This window comes from Corvus moneduloides, chromosome 10 (assembly GCF_009650955.1).
Source record: "Corvus moneduloides isolate bCorMon1 chromosome 10, bCorMon1.pri, whole genome shotgun sequence".
Taxonomy (NCBI): Eukaryota; Metazoa; Chordata; class Aves; order Passeriformes; family Corvidae; genus Corvus; species Corvus moneduloides.
In genome coordinates this window covers 18,016,524-18,036,718 of record NC_045485.1, presented here as the reverse complement: position 1 = coordinate 18,036,718, position 20,195 = coordinate 18,016,524, and the positions used below count along the sequence as shown (strand labels likewise).

The window sequence follows — 20,195 nt, the reverse complement described above, 5'->3', positions numbered from 1 at the left end:
CCCTCGCCCTCCGGCACCCCTGGCGCCCCGCTCGCCCCCTGCCCCCGGATGGTGCACGCGGCGGCGGGCCCCGCCCCGGCCCCGCACGCTGGGGAAGCCCCCCCGCGCCGCGCCGCTGGAGCTCCGGAGCTCCGACTCCGCCGCCCCTTCCTCCCCTCCTGCCCCCCCGCGCCTCCTCCTGCCGCCGCCGCCGCCGGGAGCCCGGACGGCCCCCGACCCGCCCCCGGCCCCGCTCTTAAAGGCGCCGCCCCGCCGCTTTACGTAACGGCGGGGGTGAGGACGGACAGACGGACAAGTGGATGGATGGATGGATGAGCACGGGGATGGACGCACGGACAGACTCACCACGGAGCAGCGCCAGGCCCCGGGACCGATCCGCTGCACCGGGGACGCGGGCTGCCCTGCGCTGCCCAAATGCCTGCTCCCAGGTGAGTTGGAAAGGGCTGTTCCCCGTTCCCTCTGCCCTGGCGGGGCTGGCGCTGCCCGGCCGCAGCAGGGCTCCCGCAGCCCCGGCCCGGCCTCTCGGGACGCTTTGCTCAGTTACCGCAGGGAGAGAGCCCTGCCAGGCGCGGGCAGGAGCTGCGGGAAACGACGTGCTTCCAACAAGTAAATCATCCCCGGGGGAAGAGGAGGGACCAGAGCTATGCCGGGACAGCCCATAAAGCTCGAGCTGGGCTCCTGGAGAAGCTGCCACTCACCCAAATAGTGTGACTTCTCAGGATGTGGTGAAAGGTGAGAGCAGTATGAGGGAGGGGGGAGGACAGCAGAGAGAAACTGACCATATTTAAATGCAGACCCCCAAACCCCTGGGGTCGCACCTGAGCAGGCCTCTGGGGCTGAGGAGGCACCTCCTGCCCTCCCAGAGCTCTAAGCAGTCTCCACCTCTGTATTTGTACCTTGGCCCATGGGACCTCCAGGATGACAGAGAGCGTGGAGAATGCAGGAGAAAGTGCTGGCTTCCTGGGACACAACCAGCCACAGGCCTGGCCAGCCACCTTCTCAACAGCAGAGACCTGCAAGGCCACAGCCAGGGGGAAACCTGACATTTGCTCCTTCTCCCATCCTTCACCTGTACACCGCAGGCTTTTCAGAGTCAACACTGTGACGGAAAGGCAAGGAGGTAGGACATGGCCATGAAAGGAGGGGGAGGTCTGGGGGCTTGCATAGAGTTGTGCTCCTCCACCTCGTTACCAGAGTCCTCATTCCAGTTGTCTGTGAGGAGGCAGGACTCAGCTGAGCAGCACTGTGAAGTTCAGATTTGCTACTGCACATCAACAAGGTGGTAGTGGAGCTGCGACGTACCAGCCCTGATGGAGCAGGATAACAGCCCCCCTCTCCAGCTGCCCAAGCTCACCCATGGCCACAATGCCCCAACAGGATCATGGCTCTGCAGGAAGTCACAAGAGAAGGTGAATGTTCAAGCTTCAAAATCTTTATTAAAGCAGACAGCAGGTAATCCAGAACCCCACAAGAGAAGCTGAGTATTGAAGCTTCAAAAATACTTTATTCAAGCAAACAGCAGGTAATCCAGAAACAGTTTAGCACCCCACAGAAGTCAGATGCCAGCACTGAGCAAGGCATCCCAACATTGCAGTAGTCACGGCTGTGCTGCCTAGCCAGGAGACAAGCTTTGTCTTCTGTCTCTCTCTGCTGGCTATAATGCACAAGATTAAGTCTGATATCAAGATGCATGCAAACACCACAGTGAGGACTCCCAGACAGCAGCTCTTAGATGCCATCCAGAGAAATGTCACTAGGAAACACTAACACAGACAGGGCTGTAGAAGTTAGAGAGTTAAGAGAAGTTAAGGAAGAGCAACAAGTTGCACAAGCCTGGGCATCAGGTTTCTAGAGACGGATGAAAATCCAGCCCTCCAAGCTGGTGAGCACTGAGCTCAGTAACTAGGCTGGGGGCTGGTCCCTGCCCACTTCTTGTGGAGCTCCAGCTGAACAATGTTCTTTCCCTCAAGGACTACTGCTGGGGCTGAGGCCACTCGCTCAGGTTAGGTTTAAATGCCAGATCAAACTGCAGAGTTTAGGTTAAAATTAAGCCGCAGGTTAGGTTTAAATGCCAGATCAAACTGCAGAGTACAGGGCTAGCAACAGCCACTGGGAACAGGCAGCACAGTTTAGCAGGTGTCACACATCAGCAGTGCTCAGTTTCGGGTCACACAGCAGAGCGGCACCATTAGAAAGCTGCCACTGATTTTCCTCCCTCCATGCAATACCCAAGGGGGCAAGACTGGAATTTCCAGGCAGAACTGGAGAGTGAGCAGCCCGTGCACACACACCAGCACCCTCCCAGTGCCACAGCAGGCCAGCCTCTCAAAGTGTTACGTGCACCCAATCCAGAGCAGTGACCAAAGCCCTCCAGACAGCTGTCAGCCCCAAGCCCTACATTCACCTTTAATTCCTCAGGTCTTTGTAACTGATTTGAAGGAAGCTTACTACACCACAGAGCACACAGTCTTAACTAGCCTAGTTTCCACTAAACACTCAAGCACCACTCCCGTGACTGGAGGCAGGAAGCCAATTCAACACAGCACAGCTATTTGAAACAGTTCAGCCTATGGAGAAGGAAGAGTCTAAGGATGTACATAACAGACTGAAATTCGTATCTGCATCACCACAGGAGAGTGAAAAAATAGGACTGCAGGAAATTAATCCATGTTAGATACTAACCATCAAGCTTCGCAGATGACATTGCGTGATAAGCATAGAACAATTATGGGAAACACTGTCCCCGATAATTACGTACACCCATAGTGCAACATATGGAGGTCACTGCCTCCGATATAACACTGTGGTAGGCAAAAACTACCTTGTTCTTTACACATTATGGGAGACACTGCCCCCGATAATGTCAGTTAGGTTTCATGATACATAAGGTACTGGAAGTTTGCAGGAAGCTGCCACTTAAAAATCGTGCCAATGCCTAATCTGAGGTACAGGGAGTTTGTGTGTGTTGCCACAGGTGGAATTAGGGCTACACAGCAAGGCCCTCTGCTGGGGCTGGGGCCAGGAAGGAAGCTGCGCTCCCTGTGAGAGCAACACGGCATCCAGAAAGGGGAGCAGAAAGAAGTCTGAAGCCCACAGAGGGGCACAGACCCTGCAAGGAAGCCAAATTTCTAGTATTGGAATTTCCACCCAGGTTTTCAGCATTTCAAGGATTACTTTGGAGTGCAACCTGGAGACTACCTACCAGGTTTGCACCTTCGTTTTCTTCCAGAGGGGTGTTTTTGCCACAGAAAGCTTAACTGCTAGTTTTCCAAACTTTTTGAGGGGCTTGTTTTGATTATTTTAAATGCAAAGTTCCAGTATCATGTTTGATTGTAATAGCAGATGCTGCTTTATTCAAAAACGACAGTATAACTGTCATAATTATGGAAGGCACTGCTTCCGATAATTATCTTCTATAAAAAAACACACCATTTATAGTGAACACTGTCACTGATAAATAAATAAAGAAATAAATATCTCAGTGCCAAACAAGAGCCAACCTGCAAAATGACATCAGTCAAACAGGGTTTGGCCAACAAGAGACTTGATTTCACACAAGGCCCCTGAGCAGCAAGGTCTGAAGTGCCAGTCTAAAGCCATTTCTCAGTGCTGCAGGACTCACTGAGGTGCCAGCCGAGGATATAAAGGGGACATTGGATAATCTTTGGGTCATTTTCCCTGGGTATTGATATCTGCCTTGGCAGAAGCAAGCCTGCAAGATGTCACTGGGACCCTGCTGTTGAGTAAAGGCAGGCTGGGCACTTCAGAGCTTGCTGGTAATCCAGCACATGCGGGCTATTAATACATTGTTTAATTTTTGAACTGCAGCTCTCTGCAGCTTCCTGTCAAGAGAAGGGATCCTCATTACAAGTGTTCAGAGGAATTCATTCCCTGTTTTGTCACTAGGTTTAGGTGGCCAACAATTTAAAGTCTGAATAGATGAGAGTCCTCCCCACTCAAGGTACCAGTTCAGAAAACACCTGAGCTCTTAGTGCTCAAGTACACTGGAGGCAGGAAACTCCATAAACAGCTGTACATGACCAGTTTGGACTGTGGTTAGACGGGAGCCTGGTCAGAGGAGACTTTATGGTAATCTTAGTACTGCTTTAAAACTGCCTCCTGTGAATTTGTCAAGGTGAGATTTAAATTTTAGGCTCAACTTTGGTCAAAAACATTTTGTTGCCAGAATATCTACAAGAAAGTAATGCCATGTTAGGGAGTGGGTTTCACTTAGGTTTCAGGGGATTTTGGTTAGGTTTCACAATATATAAGGTACTGGAAGTCTGCAGGAAGCTGCCATTTAAAAATTGTGCCAATGCCTCATCTGAGGTACAGGGAGTTTGTGTGTGTTGCTACAGGTGGAACTAGATCTACACAGCAAGGCCCTCTGCTGGGGCTGGGGCCAGGAAGGAAGCTGTGCTCCCTGTGAGAGCACACAGCTCTCCTGTACCTTAGATGGGTAATCCAGATGTTTGCTGTGTCTAGATTTCGTTGTCCGTGTTCCAGATATCACCCACTAAAGCATTGGCAGCCCCTTTAATGGTCCAGGTCGCCAGGGCCAGTTGTTCTTTCAGCTTGTTCACATCCACACTGTCCCTGTTGACTTCCAGCTGCTCCAGGTTCTCCAGCAGACTCTGCAGGGTGTGGGAGCCTTTGCCAAAGAAGATATGGCGGAAGGGAGCATCTTTTGGTGAGAGGTATGGGGAGAGGAAGTCGTATTCCACCTGAGTAGAGGTGCAAATTTAGGGTTATACTCTCACCTCCCAAGTTTTTCTTTCCTTATCTGCCCCAAGACAAGCTGCCGATCTCTGATCCCCACTCAGCCCTTTCTCACAGCAGCTCTGCAAGGGCCAGACCCTCTCTCGTGAGCAAGTGCAGAACTGTCACGTTCCCACTAAGCAAGTGGAAGAGACACCAGTCTGCCCATGGCCCCTTAGGGAAAGGCCCATCCCAGCCAGCACTCTCTTCCTCTGTGAAGGAAGAAAAACCAGTTGAAGATACCCACCTTCATCATCCTGTCATTCAGGGATCTGCGGACAATCCTGTTTTCCCTGTCACTGTTTGCGATGTCTCTTCTCAGTGCATCTGCAGCTCGCTGGAAGTCTCCACGGGCATAAAACAGCCATTTCAAGGTCAGCCCCAGTGCCTGCAAGGGAGGAGCTGTTAGCAAACCTGATTTTCTTCTTTTGCTGCTCTCTTACCAAAAGAAAGTGTTGTTTTTTGGGGGGTTTTTTTTGCCAGTTTAGCCAAGTAGCAGAACAAGTTCCTGGCAGGCTCTTCTGAGGTCACTCCCTACCCACAGTTTCTTGTAGACTTTCAGCAGAGGTGCAAATGAGATGCAAAGCTGCACTATGCTGTGAATGATAACCAGAGAAGAAACTGTTCACATCCACTTCCTCAAGAGCTCACAACAGCCAGATCAGCTAAATCTGTCTGTCACAGCTACTCTGCCTGCACTGCTCCATAAGGAACATCAATTCTGATCACACTTCACTACCCTTTTATGTCTAAAAGGGAAAGATATCCATCCTGCTGTATCCACTGGCACAGGGCTTTATTAGCACATGGCCCCATGATCATCAGGGTGAACTCAGAGTCCTTCCTACCTTCACTTCGGAATCGAAGGGCAAAATCTTTTCCTGGAATGATAGCAATTCTTCACTGTATCTATCGAAGTCCAGGAAGAGCTCATGATCATGGGTCAGCCTGAGAGCTATTTGTCCAGCAACTTCTGCAGCAGTACGCATGAGAGGATACAACTTGTCAGTCTTCGTTTTCAGGTTAGCCAAAGTGTCCTGAGTAGTGCCCAAAAAGGAATATTCATCACCTTCCTACAAGAAAAGAGGTATTGGAGTTAGCCAAGAATGCTTTTCCAGTTAAGACTTTTTTCATCCCCCGCCACAGGTTACTTGTTACTTCTACCACATCCCATCTCCCTGTGCTGTTAAGGAGCAAAGACTCAAGTGGCAAAACTCCAAAGCACAGGGAAGGGAATGGAGCTCCTGTCTCTCATCCCTCACAGCTTCCAGCAACCAGCAAGATGTTCTGCTTGTTATTTAGACCCAAAGACATTTACCCCCTCAGAGCTCACTGTGGAAGTGTAGGTGGGAAAATCTCACCACCCAGTCTGGTGTTTGCAGCAGCCTCCAACCCTTCCTGTCAGGGTAACTCAAATATTTTTGTGAAACAAGTCTGACACTAACAAACCCCAAGCATTCCTAAGAGAGGGAACTGCTATCACTAAGGTGCCCAGCTGCACACCTGCAGGCTGCTGGGCTGATGTCACCCCCAAGCTGCTGCAGCAGCAGACCTGAACAGCCTGAGGTAGTACTTGCTCTGGGCAATGATATTGCTTCCACAATGCCCTCTGCTTGGTGACCAGTAGGCTGTAGAACAGTCTTTCAATGGATGCAGCAACAGCTTGACATCTTCCTACTGCTTTTAGCTCCGGATTCTGAGCCTCCAGAAAAGCAAGTGACCCCTCTCCCCAAAAACCTGCAAGTATTCAGTACTTTGCAACAGAGACTGTAGGCCAGCCTTGTCCCAGGAGCAGCTGTGACAGCAAGTCCTGCCACAGCCACCAGGTTCAGAGTCTGCACCTCCTCCCTCTGAGAGGCTCTCGCAGAGGGAGTGAGCTTGGGACAGCACCTTGTGCTCTGCCATCCTGGAGAGCAGATGTCCTTACAGCACTCTGCGTGGAATGGGCACACCAGGCAAGCACACGTTACTTACATCGTAGAAACCAAAGGAAACCACTGGGATTCCTGAGTAGGCCAGAAAAGGGAATGCTGCATTATCCAGATCAAGGGGAACCCTGCAGAAGATAAGCACTGAGTAGTTACCAACTGGTTTGGGTAGCCCAGGAGAAAAGCTACAAGCTCTACAACTGAAGCTCTGAGCCAACTGGACTACTCTGTCCAGACAAGACTGAAAGAGTCCCAACCAAATCTCTGGACCTACTTGTCCATTCCATTGGACTTGGCACAAGGCTCTTCTTGTTCCACAAGGAGGTGTCTGGGCTGCCTCAGCCAGCTTGGGGCAGCAGTTAGTGCTGTACTGTTCATGCTTGCCTGACCCCACATCAGAAGGTAGAGCCCACCCCAGACAGCAGTATGACACTCAAACAGAATCCATAAGGTTTGCTCCTTTATGGAGATCTGCTTTCCCAAAGGGATGGATGACAATACTTACACGCTCTTTACCCAGTCAGAGCCAACTCTGCTATACAGGTATCTCGAATCCATTGTGGGGTCCTTTACCTGCACAGAGATGACAGTCAGTGCACTTGTTCCGACCTCTGCTTGGGCTTCCAGGTCCATCCTGGAGCTTATGCTGCTGTGCAGATGCCAGAAGCAGGTGTGCTCCCCTGACCTTTCTCCACACAGGCACATCTGCCACTGAACTGTGGCATTTGCTGATTTTAGATTCTTCATGTGTGAACTGCAATTCCCAGAGCCCAGCTCATTTCAGAGAGGGCCCTTCAGAATATCCCAAGTTTTTCTCCTAAATGGGTCTTTCTCCTCAGAAGGTATCCAGTGGGGAAAGGGACCCAGCACAGCTCTGTCTGCTTTCAGTTCCTCCTAAAACCACAGTCACCTTGATCAGACCAAGGCCCTTCAACTCACCCTCTTCATAGTTGTCTCCAGCAATGAGTAGAGCAATGGGCTAGCAGAAATCTTTATATGTTTGGAGCCTGCAAAAAATGAAAGGGTATTTGACATGGTGGCACAATCAACCACTACTGCTAGAGCTGCCCAGCCCTGATCTACAGCTACAGTTGCCAAAGGATCGTCAAAAGGCACAGGACAGTCTACTGCAATTTAGCAGAGCTGACTCCTCATGGCTTAGGCTGTATCAGCCTTCCAGCTTCAATGACAGCTGGAGAATAAATGGACTCACACCATTCTTCAGCCAAACACCCACCAGCCACCTCTGGCACAGCCCCCATTCCTAGAGGGATGTCTGTTCAAGCTATTCTAATCCCACCCAATTTCGAGAAACTCAAAAGAGTAGCAGGTTACCCAGGACTGCAGTATCCAAGTTGATGTAAGTGAAGGCTTTGGCATGCAGCGTGGTGGCGTACCCCTAGAACAAAACGAGCATTTTAGTAAGATGAGCAGCAGCAAGTCAACACTGAGATGTTTAATGCACAGGAATAACTGCACAGCCATCCTGCAGAATTCTATTAAACAGACAATACCTCCAGCCACTCGGTAGCACCCACAGCTCCATACTCTCCCGCACTCCAGCTAGCAAAGATAATGCTGCGCCGTGGTTTGTAGTCATCTGTAAAGAGAGAGAGACTGAGATGTCTGCCCTTCCCCCATGGAGATGCAGATTAGCACTGCGGGCCTGGGATGATGAATTGCCCGCTCCTGAGACAGCGCTGCTGCAGAAAAATGTGCACACTGCATGGACACTGTACCCTGCCCCCACGTGCTGCAGAACTGCGCAGGAGAACAATGCTGTCTGCATTTCCACCCTGTTTTGTTTAGCAGCCTGAGCCCAAAATTAACCCTGGAGACAAGTGTGCTCATACTAAGTGCCACCATGCAGTCCCCACTGCTCCAGCTGGTCAGACACTTCAGAGTTTTCCCACTTCAGGCCTGGCTGTCCAACAGACAGCTCAAGTTTAAGGTTTGCGTCATGTGTTATTCAAGGACACTCTTGTATTTGAGCCATACCAGATACAGGCAGGCAGTCCCTTGGAAGTGAGTGCTCACTGCAGACAAGATGTATTAGCTTCCTGAGAAGCTGTTACTTGTCTTTCTCAGATTCCCTACACCTTCTAAAGGACTGCTTTGCAATTAGGCTTTCCAGTGTTAACACACACAGAGCTAGACCTGCATCACCTCCCACCGTCATGCTTTTGTTCACAAATATTTACCATTTTTCACCATGTCCGAGATCACACGGGCAAGTTCCAACAAGATGGCAGTGCCAACGCCAGCCTTGGCCGCTCCTGGCCCCCAGGAGTCTCTCTGGGCTCCGAGCACAACGTACCGATCTGTAAAGGAGACAAGATCAAGACCTGAGCTGCAAGCTTCAGATTGCAAAAGCCACTTATGAGAAGAGCAGCTTTCAGCTTCTGTACTAGGAAGAGAGTCTCTGCAGTCTGATCCCGGAATCTGGCACACTGAGTCCTTTCATTTAGCCTTTCCCTGGCAGCACAGTTCAGATTTCTCTTTGATCCTCAGGGGAAGGCCTTGGTTCTGCCGAGAAAGAACTGTTGTCTGTCTGGGAGCAGCTGTCACATTCCAATGACCACAGAAGAGGAAGGGTTCCTCTCAAGATTGAGCCACAATGCAGCTGCTGTTACCTGGTTCTTCAAATCCCTTGATAACACCAAAGATGTTCAGAATCTTCCTGTCCACCATAACATTGTTCACGGCCAGTTTCACTGTCATCTTGCTGTTGCTGCTCACTGTCACCTTACATCCCATGATACCAGATGTCCACTCCTCAAGGCATTTTTCTCCATCCATTTTTCTGAGAGAAAAAAGAAGATCCTTTAAACTCGTTATCCAGCTCTGACCTCATTTAGCTATCGTGTGAAAAATGCACACCTGCAACTGCAGGTGCAACCTTGTTCAGGGCCTGCCTAGGAGAGAGCTTGCACTAATTATGCGGGGAGGGGTAGAATGCAGAGGCCGAGAGGAATCCAAATCTAGATTAAGTTCAGTCTTTAAGACATGAGACACCGACAAGTGACACTTCTCCAGCTAGTTCCAGAACACGCTCCCTGCCATACACAGCAGAGAGCAGCAGAGAGCTCTGTCTCACAGCACCTCAACACCATCCTCACTCCTGCAAGAGGCCACAGCACCTTAGCCTGCAGACAGGAGAAACAGTTACCTGAACAGTGCGGCTGCTGCTTGGCTAGAGATAGTCTGAACAGGAATGCGAGGTAGTCCAGAAGATTCCACTGGTGGGAACTGTGTGTGATTGAAAGAAGGGAAGCCTGGGGTGTAAGGGTCTCCAGTTCCAAGGTGGGCCTGTGAAAAGCAAGAGGAGTCCTCAAGTCTCACCAGAGTCCAACAGTTTTCACCTACACAAGGGCACTGCTGAGCCAGAAGCCTGCAGGACTGCCCCAGCCTGCAGCCCACAGCCAGAGAGGTTCTTGGCAACAGGGGAGCCAGTTGCATACTCACATGTCCAAAGGGGACAAGCAAATCTGTTTTCTTGTAATCTGAGGGATCCAGGTACATCAGGGCACCAACTGCTCCTTCCTCTCTGGCATTTGCAGCCTGCAGCAAAGAGAAACATTAACTGCACATCTGTACTGCAAGCAAGGGGAGTCCAGGCAAGAACATGGAGTAATGGTGTGAAGGGTTGTGCTCCTCAGTGCCCAACTCCACAACAGATTTTAACAGCTACCTGACAGATACATAAGGCAGCTGAATCCTAGCAGCTCAGCCCTGCTCCAGACAAACTGTGTCTAACATCCTTTTGAGCAGTTAGCACACAGTGCAGTGTCTCAGTCTATGATTCCTTCAGCTTATACTTGCTCCTTGGAGCACCTTAAAATTTAATATTATTTGATTTTGATTATCCTCCCTCTGTTTTTCCAAAATGAGGTTAGTTTCAAGACAAGCAGCCACTGGAGACTCATCTTCACATGGAAAATGGAGGAAGAGGGGACCAGCCAGGTCCCTGTTTAACACACCAACAACCCAGCTCTGGTACGCCACTGGTACAAACACTCTTGCAGGGCTAGACACCAGTTTGAAAAGTGGGAATGGGATTGGAGAATCAGTGACCACACTTCTCGGAAGCACTTTCCAGCACTGCCTGTGTCAGATGCCTGCAGACAGGCTGAGTCCAACTGCAGAGGGTCCTGTGCCCCAGCCCCGCCAGGAGCACCCATCTGAGGGGCAGCTCTGGCCTGATATGGAACAGGCTTGCATACAGAAGCACTTGGATCCTTTAGGCTGCTTGGCTATTTGGTTCTATTCTTTACAGAGGGAACACTACAGCAGCATGCAAGGCCACCAGCTGGACACACAGTGCCAGCACTGCCACTTGGTCCAAGGGAACAGTCAGCAAGGGCCCAAGTGAGACACTGCAGCCAAGCTTTGAAAGTATCTGGCTACAGCAGCAAGAGGTGCCCTGGAGGCAAGGCTGTCCTGCTTCTTGCAGCCTTATGGCTGTATCTAGTGATATTAGCCAGCTCTGCATCCTGGTGCTCCCAGGCTGCCTCCCTCTGCCCCCCAGCCCCACCACTCCAGAGTCCTGGTTGTTCCAGCAAATTGCCCGAGGCCAAGAAGAATGGCACCATGAACAGTAACAAGCTCTGCTCAGCCTCAGTGTCCAGACCTGCACGTGGAGCCTTAGTGCAAACAAGCAAGACCAGGCCTGCAGAACAATCCTACATACATGAGTTCTACACACCTGAAGAAAGACATACCTCTGTGCCTCAAAGACTAGGAAGCATAGCTTCCTGTTGCCAAGTATGGCCAGCCTGTGGGGCAGCCACTGCTTACCTTCTCAGCAAGGGTTATTTTTCCAGCTCTGAAGATGATTATAGTCCCATTCATTGGAACACCCATATTTCGTATCTGCTGAAAGTCCTCTCTCCGTCCATAGTTCACATAGATGGGTTTGCCCTGGAATAGAAACACTGGTTATGAATGCAGCAGTCCTAGGTCAGTAAGACACCTGAAACAGCCTACTGTTAACAGTAGGGAGCTGAAGCTCAGCAATGTAAACTGATCCTGTCCAACATGCCTGTTGGAGCAGCACTTCTGCCAAGGTTCTGTCTGGATCCCAGCAGGGAAGTTTAAAGTTACTCCTGCATCTTGCTGCAGTAAGAATACATGGGCCCACTCCTCTCCCCACTCTGACCACCCACCCCAGCTCTCTTAACTGGGGAGGGCTTTATACACTCCGTATCTTAAAGGGACTTATTTTGGACACATTTTTCTACGCATGCAGACACATTTCCAGGATCCTCCTGGAGTCACTTACAGTAACTGTGTTGCTCTTGCTGTATGCCACATATGCATCAGGACTCTCCAGTAACTCTTCTGGACCACCATCTTCTATAATGAACACTTGGTTGTTGCTACTGTTAAATGTAAAGAGACAGCATTAAACTGACTGTATTCAGTTTGTGCTCTAACAATTCTGATCAAGTCAACAGAGCCTGAAACAGGCAGACTCATCCCAATACTTCCATGCAAGAATCTCTGGAGTTGGCCAGAGACATTAACAAAGGCTGATTTCTAAGACAAGTAGTAGAAAGAATCTCTGCTTCCAAGTCTCTCGGTCACCTCCTAAGAGAAGCTATGCAAACTCATTTCCCCTGACAAAAAGGCCAAGTAAGACATGAGGGTATGAGCTGTCAGGCAACACAGTGACTGCTGACACCCTCCTGAGCTACTGGAGGAGCCACTACCAGGTGTGCAGCCCTGTCTGGGTGACAAGACAGAGTGGCCTGTGCTAGCAGTTTTAGACACAGGGAATCTGCCTTTCAGCTGAGTTTTTACTCAAGTTTGTTTTCTCTCCAATTCCTAAGCATACTTGGAGGAAACAGCTGCCCCAGGAAACATCCAGAGGGTCTGGTAGCAGCACTCTGGATTTAGAAAGCATGAGAAGAGGCAGGAGCAGTTACTGCTTGGCTGGATTGAGGTCATCTTTGGAGAGTGATAACTAGCTCACAATTTTCACATGATTTTAAGCAGAAATCACATGCTTGCTCAAGACTGCGGGTATCCATGCTATATGGAAGAGATGTGCATCTCTTCATTAACGTACCTGCCTTTATCCTGCAGCCTGATGTAGTGCTCATCATTCCACACATCATCCAAGCGGAAGCTGGTGAACTGGTCATGAATGTAGCTGGCAGTGGTCTCGTCTTCAAACTTGCCAGCTTCAAAAGAATTCTTACCTTCTCTTTGCCTGTAGGTAACAGATATACATGCAGCTTAGGCTACAGCACCAGGTTGCACTGCAGCCTGCAAAGCCATTTAAGCCTGTGTTTAACACACGCCACCCTACATCACCTGTAAGGCCCTTGTTCTGCAAATGAGCTCGAGTTCCGCTCACAGGCTGTACCTCTCTCAAAGCTCTAGCTAAGCTTTCTGGAACTGTTACCTCAGGTTGGCCTCAAGATGCGCAGCTGACAGTTTAGCTGACAACACGTTTCTGAGTTCAGGCCAGTATAAGATACGTGGTACAGGAACCTCTTCCTCCTCTGTTCCATCATCTGAGAAGTAAGATGCAGTAGGAGTCATCTCGCAGTTGCCACTTCCATCCAGACACCTGTTAACCCTCTGCATTCGTCCACGGTAACTCAAGTAGCCGATGAGAAACCCTGTGGACAGAACAGGTATTTCTTTGTGCTGCAGAAAGATGACTGAACCAGCCCCCCACCACACAGCTCCATGGTTAAGATGCATCTGCTCTCACACCATTTTTGACAAGCTGGCTTACCCAAGGACAGACAGAATTATGCAGCCTGACATTTTGCCTGAGCTGGCATGTTTTAAGGGGCACTGTAAATCTGATCTTGCACTTGGCAGAGTCCCTCCAGCACCACTTGGGAAGGAGAATGCTCACATTAGGCCAATGGCAGTGTTAAAATCCTTAAGAGACAAAGGCTTTACTCATCTGTTGAGCCACATCTCTACAGAAGTGTTAGGCGTTAATGGAGGGAAAACCAAAACTTCCACATGGACCAGTTTTCCCTTTAGCTAAGTCACAGTTCCACTGTCAAACGCCACAATTCTTTGTGCCAGTGCTGTACCTTAAGTCTGAGCTAGACATATTTAGTGATAAGAGGCTCCACCCTGGATCCCAGTTGTTGAATTATCACCCAAAACAATACAGATTCAAATTTAACAGCCTTGGATTACATACAATACCAGAGTCCACTTCATGCAGCTGCCTCCCACCCTTCCTTACCAATCAAAAGGAGGAGGACAGCTGCCATGACTATGAAGCAGAGGTTCTTGCCATTCCTCCGTGGAGGAGACATGCTGGCATGCAGGTGCTCTGGTCTCCCAATTTCCCCTCCTTCCTCATCATCAGCAGCCAGCTTCATCTCCACGTGGCTGTTGTCTCCATCCATTTGCCGGGCAATGCTGAAGCGTGTGTATGACGTTGGCTCACCACCAAACTGTGTGGAAAGATGTGATGGAAGAGTTGGCTCCACCAGCCTACAGTCCTTGCAGCCAGCTGCACCTGTGCTCCAGCCCAAACACTGCTTGTCCATCTACAGCTGCCCTAGTGCAGGGAGTGTTTGGTCTGTCAGTAAGTCAAGCTGGATGCTTTAAACACAGTTAAGACTCTGACCCAGTCAGGGTCTCCAGAGTCTATTTAGATTCCATTTACCCTGCACAAGTTTGGAGCCACACTGATCGGAGTTTAGCCTGGAGTCTGTTACAGATATGAAGCAGCCAATGGCATCGGCATTTCCCACGTGACCCCATGGCTGAGGTTGAGTCAAACAGAAACTCCTGGTCTTAATCAGCAGAACACAGATCTGACTTCAATGAGTACAACTTGCACTTTGATGAAGACAGGGGAAAGGGAAGGCAACCGTCCATGGCTGTGCCTTTGAGCCACATCCACTTTGATGTAAATACTCTCATCCAGCACCCAGATAATTTTGTATTAAACTGCCTAAGGCTACCCTTAAATTACACTACTGGTAGTGTTACAAAGCAGCTGGGCTGAAGAGAGATGACCCATGGGCACCGTGCTACCTCAGCTAACGTGAAAGCTGAGGCTACGCCTCTTGCACCCACCAACGACTAGCACTGTTTGACAGGTTTTTACCACTGCCCCAGCAGAGCTTCCAGTCTGGAGCCCACTTTTCTAAACAGGTGCAAGGCACAGCCTCCCACAGAACAGCAGCCCGTGGACAAGGCAGCTGCTCAGATTAACTCAATTCCTGGCATAGCCAGGCACTGGCTGAACCACTCAGCTTCCATTAGAGATGCTGAAATTGCCTGGTTGTGCTGGAGAGTGGAGTGAGACTGGTAAAAGGCCAAAGGAGTAGCTTTGGGAGCAGCACTCCTGCAGCCCTCTCCTCTGTACTGGAGAAGCAGCTGGTGACAAGCACACAAGCCCTGTTACAAGCTCAGCGGCTCATCCACAGTTCTCAGCTCACTCTCAAACTATATGTTAGAGCTGGAAGTGAAGAGACCAGATATCAGCTTGCTTGGGCAAAAGAAACCAATGTCATTTCAGACCTGCAGTTCCACTCTGGCCCACACTGCCCACAATGAAGTGACTGCCTGCTCAGATTTTGGAAAGGGCAACACTGCAGTCTGTCCTAACACTCTCCCCTGCTCAGCTGCTCCACAGCTTGGCTTCCCTCACACTTGAGGCATGTCCTCACACAGAGAACATGCCCCAACCCCACATATCCTCCATTCTTGTTCAGAGACCAAACCACCACACTCACAGTCCTAGCCTCGGGTCATTTCACAATCCAAGCTCTCTAGGACTGGCAGGCTTGGCTGAACAAGTTCAGAAGTCCCTCCTCCTGCACATTTGTTTCAAGCACAGGTTGCTTTCAAAAGCTGGACTTGAGGTTGAATTCCCACCTCCCAAGTAACAATAGAACACATGTTGACTGTCCCAGTAGCATTTGAATGGCTTCCTCTGCAGCACTTCCCTCTGCAACTTTGTTCAAGACCCACCCCCCCCCTTTCTTACCAGTTTTCTGAGAGACCCAAGATATGATAGCAGTTAATGATAACCCCACCAGCAATGAGCCACTTCCTTATCATGGCCAGCTACTTGCAGTGACATTTGGCTCACCAGCCACACAGCAGCATCTAACGCTGCTTTGGATTCATCATCTTCTCCACTACTGATAAAGAGTGATATTTTTTTGAATAAATATAGCTCACTACTGATCAAATATCTTTCATACAGTTCCATCAACACAGCCACCTGTTGCACAGGATAGCTATATTCAATTCTACAACCAGTGTATGTTCAAATAGATAACAAACAACATGGAAAAAGTATAAAAATAATATTATACAATCTCATACACGGATGTTGTTGAACCTTTCTTCTGCAGTATTGTCAGTGCACCAAGAGACAAACAACATTGGGGTACTATGTCTTACCAAGTTAGAGATTGCTGCTCTGGCATGGTCCATTGCCTTCTGGATGAATGCAAACCAACTTTACCAAAGCCCTAGAAGTTCAGAATATAACAAGTCAGGTCAGGCTGTTCCCCTGCCCCTCTGTTACACACCTGAAGCCAGTCACTGCCAATAGTGCACTGCTTGCCCATGGATTTTCTGTGCATACTTCCACCTAAGTCACTATGTTGGTGAACCTCCATCAACCTTCGATGCAACCTAAAAGTTCCCACAGCAATTATAAGCTCCAATGAACACATCAACTCTTTCTTTGAGCTTTGGGCATAGTGACATGTGTACAAATGAGGAATACAGTCTCCAGTGGCTAAGTTCAGCCAAGGGTCTTATTAATGGCGGGGACATCTCAACTCAGGGAGTGCTGGCAAGAGGCATTTACTCAGCTGTGACAATGGCCTCTAGATATCTAAAGTTCCTGGGGTCTGTCTCAATGACAGGAAGAGTCCAGCTGGAAGAGAGAAGTGGCACAAGGCCATAAGGCAAAGCAGCACAAACTCCAACCCTGATAAAACACTTCTAATACGAACATCCCGCCTAGACGGCTATGTTCTCTACCACTTTATGAAGGCAATTTCTGTTTTGAAAAGTCTCTGAAAATTGCTAAGAGCATCTCCCCAAATTCATTTCAGCAACTGTTAAAATCTTAACTTCTCTGTAAACAGCGAACATATCTGAAAGCTAAACTGTAACTTATTTACTTCTCCATTTCTTCGTGAAAAATGTTTGTAATTTAGTGAATGACTAGACAGGTGTTGAGGTTGGGAGTAAGCAACCCCAGTATGCCCTGAAGCAGTGCTGCTAAGAAATGGCTCTGCTCTTCAGGTGCACGTGGATTAGCTCTACACCTGGGAGCTCTGCAAGGTTTTATTTGGACAGCAAAGGTTAATAGTGGCCATTGCTTATTTCACCTTTTATTTAGGGGAAGAACACATGGCAGTGAAACACCGACAGATTTGAGAAGCCTTTCCCAAGTGACAACCTGAGGCCGCAGGCTCCCACCAGGGCACGAGTGGACTGAGCAGATGGAAAGGTCGCTAGAAGCAAACCCGGGAAGACGCAGGGAAGCACAAAGGGCCTGCGGCCAGCGCACCTGGTAGGGATGCTGGCCGGGTGCGCGATGTCTCCCCGAGCCCCTGCGGCCAGGCCCCAATCGTTCAGAAATAAGGCGGGAAAAAAAAAAAAAAAAAAAAAAGAGAGAGAGAGAAAAGCGAGCACGTTTGAGCAGCCGCCCCACAGGGATGGGCGGCCCCGGTATCGCGAACAGGGCCCGGCTGCGGTGCCCCAGATAAGCGGCGCGGGCGATACACTGCCGGCCGCGGGCACGTCTCCCCCGTGCCCGCCGTGGGAGACGTGCGGGGCCGCGGCGGCGGCGGGGCCGCTCTGCGCTCCCCGCCAAGGTCAGCGGGCACTGCCGCATGCGACGCGGCCGCGTGCCGCCGCCCGGGGCCCCTGCGCCTGCCATCGCTCCTGCCATCGCCCCTGCGCCTGCCATCGCTCCTGTGCCGCCGCCTCCCTCCCTCCCTCTCCCTCTCTCCCGCCTCCCGCCCGTCCATCCCGCCCCGCTTCCCGGCCTCCCGCGCCCGCTCACCCGCTCCGCCGCCGCGCCGGCTCAACTGAGCGGCCGTGCCGTGTGCGCCCTTTGCAGCCCGGCGCAGGCCCGGCCAATCGCCGAGCGCGATCATATTTCGCCACACTGGCCCCGCCTCCCCGCTCCCCTCCACCCAGCACGGAGCCCCGGGAACGTCCCTGCTGCGCCTTTGCTGCTGATGCGGGTCTGCGGCCCGCTGCCCGCACAGCTGCCCCACGGGCTCGGGCGTGTGGCTCCTGCGTGCCCTGCCTGGCCCTGCGAGCATAAGGAAGCGCAGAATCATAGAAGACACCTCCAAGGTCATCCAGTCCAGCCATCAACCCAGCACCATCCCCATAACCCCTAAACCATTAAACCGTGTGATCCAGTACCAGATCCAGGCACCTCGTAAACACTTGCAGGGTGACCCCATCACCTCTCTAGGAAACCTATTCCAGTGCCTGACCACCCCAACAGGGAAAAAAAATTTCTAATACCTAGTCTGAATCTCCCATCTCAGCTAAAGGCCATTTCCTCTAGTACTCTCTCTGTAGGCATGGTAGAAGAGAGTGGTTCCCTCCTCACGATGACCTCATTCCTTTATAAAGAATGAAACTGCATTCTTTATAAATTGCCTTTAGGTGCCCTTGGTACGAGCCACTTGCCAAGTGGCAAGTGTTTCACTGGGTGCACACCAAGTCTCAGCTTCCCCTCAGGAAGGGCTGAAAGTGAGGCAGGGAGATGAGGTTAACACCTCTTTGTGGGAAGGCATGCTCGTACCGCAGTAGAAGAAGGAGCAGGTCACAGATTCAGCATTCCCACTCTCTCAGCATTTTGAGGGATGAGGGCAGGAAAAATATTTTCCTCCCTGGGTGGTGCAAACCAGACACAGGACTTGCTCTGGCTTGGGAAGCTCTCAGCATCCTCAGGTCCCAGCAAGTCACACATGCTCAGGGCTGCCTTTTTAGATCTGAATGGGCAGAGATGCCTGGGGTGCCTTTCTTTTGTGTTGAGCTGCACAGATTGCTATTTTATTTGTACGATGGGAAGCATGGTAGGTATTATGACTTCCAGCCCCTAAACACAAGAAGTATGGACAGCCCACATCAGGACACAGGCTGCCTGTGGCCCACTGTGAGAGCAGGTCACTACTTCCAGCCTCAGTCCTTCAGCTCAGGGCATCCCTCAAAAGCATGTCACAACTAGGGAACGCTTCAAGGTTCGTGTGTGCGCATGTTCTGCAGTACTGTGCTCGTTTGTCCCTTGCTCATTAGAAAAATAAATCAGTAGGCCCGGATTATTGCCTCAAATCCTCTCCCAGGAAAGAAGGATAGGAGCAGAAAGTTTGTAGTTTGGCAGAACACATGATTGCAAAGAGGATTATGTTTGGTGAAAAGCAATACATTCCTGCTCTGATAGAGGGGGGATTAACTAGACCTGAAATTCAGCTTGGCAGTCTGGAGACAAGTCTGTAAAGCGTCTCTCAGGCAAGACGTGCTGGTGGACCTGCCAGTTCTGTTTAGCAGAGGAGGTCTGAGCCAGGCTCCAGTGCCCAGGCTTTCTCTTCTCCAGGTTCATCCCTCCGCAGCTGTGGTGATGCCAGTCACAGGAGGGAAAACTATTGTCACTTGGCGTGTGACTGAACCGTGGGACATGGTGCTGGTGGGTGCCTTGGTGGAAGCCCAAGGTGTAAGAGGGTTCAGAAAGAGTTTAGATCAGTCCTGCAAGCTGGATCCTCTGATCATTTCTCACCGCAACAGTCTGGATACAGCCTGCAGCTCAGGAAAGTGTAACCCGGGGAAAGCAGTCCCAGCTCCGCCCTGTTTTTTATGCTCCTCCTGAGCTCCCCCCGCCAAGCCCTCACCTTCCAGCAGCGCCTTTACCTGTGCACACCGTGCCAGGCGCAGGGCAGCGATTCCACACCGAGGTCCCGCCGAAGGAGGGACACCTGCAGGAGAGCTCAGGCTCGGGACGTTCCCTGGAGCAATGCCGCAACGCAGGCAAGGACGGCGGCAGTCGGATTTATTCCTCCCACTGGCCACCGTTCTGGGTGCCCCCCTTCCGGCTACAGGAGGGGAGGTGCTCCGCCGCGCCAGCCCCGACCTGCCCTGGCAGAGACTCGCTGCAGGTGTTTTCCGTTCCCTCTCACAACGTGCGTGCGCTGAGCAGTCAGTTCCCCATTTCTACACGTGCCGAGAAAAAGAGAAGAAAGCTGACATTCTAGAAACTCAGATATTTTTGCACCTCAGCTGGTGTTGGCAGTGAAATACCTTAAAATGAGAGTTCTTCAAAGGCAGTGCTGTGTACCCCTGAGCAGTGGAGCACCCTTCACCTTACAGGTGGTTGGGAGTTGGCTGGCTATCCGTGCTTGGTGGCTGGTGCCACCTCTCTCAGGGACACCTGTTGTTCACACAGTGGTGCCTGTACTGCTGGCGATGCTGAGCCCAGGTGCTCAGGCTGCCCAGTCCAGCAAAAAATCCTCACAAGGAGCAGAAAGTAAAAGC

General features: G+C 50.8%; 1 protein-coding gene and 1 long non-coding RNA gene across 2 annotated transcripts; one reads left to right on the top strand and one right to left on the bottom strand.

Annotated features, from left to right (window-relative positions):
* The first annotated feature begins 183 nt into the window (after window positions 1–183).
* LOC116448769 lies at window positions 184–2,488 on the top strand. Its single transcript, XR_004242109.1, has 2 exons — window positions 184–428; window positions 541–2,488. It is a non-coding gene; the product is annotated as an uncharacterized LOC116448769 (long non-coding RNA).
* Window positions 1,411–17,811, bottom strand: TFRC (transferrin receptor). Its single transcript, XM_032119685.1, has 19 exons — window positions 17,713–17,811; window positions 16,089–16,159; window positions 13,906–14,119; window positions 13,096–13,315; window positions 12,757–12,900; window positions 11,968–12,067; window positions 11,484–11,606; window positions 10,152–10,247; window positions 9,856–9,995; window positions 9,320–9,489; window positions 8,888–9,007; window positions 8,201–8,286; window positions 8,022–8,085; window positions 7,626–7,693; window positions 7,192–7,259; window positions 6,733–6,814; window positions 5,607–5,831; window positions 5,006–5,146; window positions 1,411–4,724 (listed from the first exon to the last, which is right to left on the bottom strand). Exons 2-19 carry the CDS (start codon window positions 16,119–16,121, stop codon window positions 4,482–4,484), a joined length of 2,337 nt encoding a protein of 778 aa, XP_031975576.1. The 5' UTR covers window positions 16,122–16,159; window positions 17,713–17,811; the 3' UTR covers window positions 1,411–4,481.
* Window positions 17,812–20,195: the final 2,384 nt, after the last annotated feature.

Coding starts and splice junctions, on each gene's coding strand:
- TFRC (XM_032119685.1), bottom strand. CDS start 16,121: ATGGACCATGCCAGAGCAGCAATCTCTAACTTG. Junction 13,316..13,905: donor TGTCCTCCTCCTTTTGATTG/GTAAGGAAGGGT, acceptor TTCTGTCCACAG/GGTTTCTCATCGGCTACTTG. Junction 9,008..9,319: donor CAAGGGATTTGAAGAACCAG/GTAACAGCAGCT, acceptor TCTCCTTTACAG/ATCGGTACGTTGTGCTCGGA.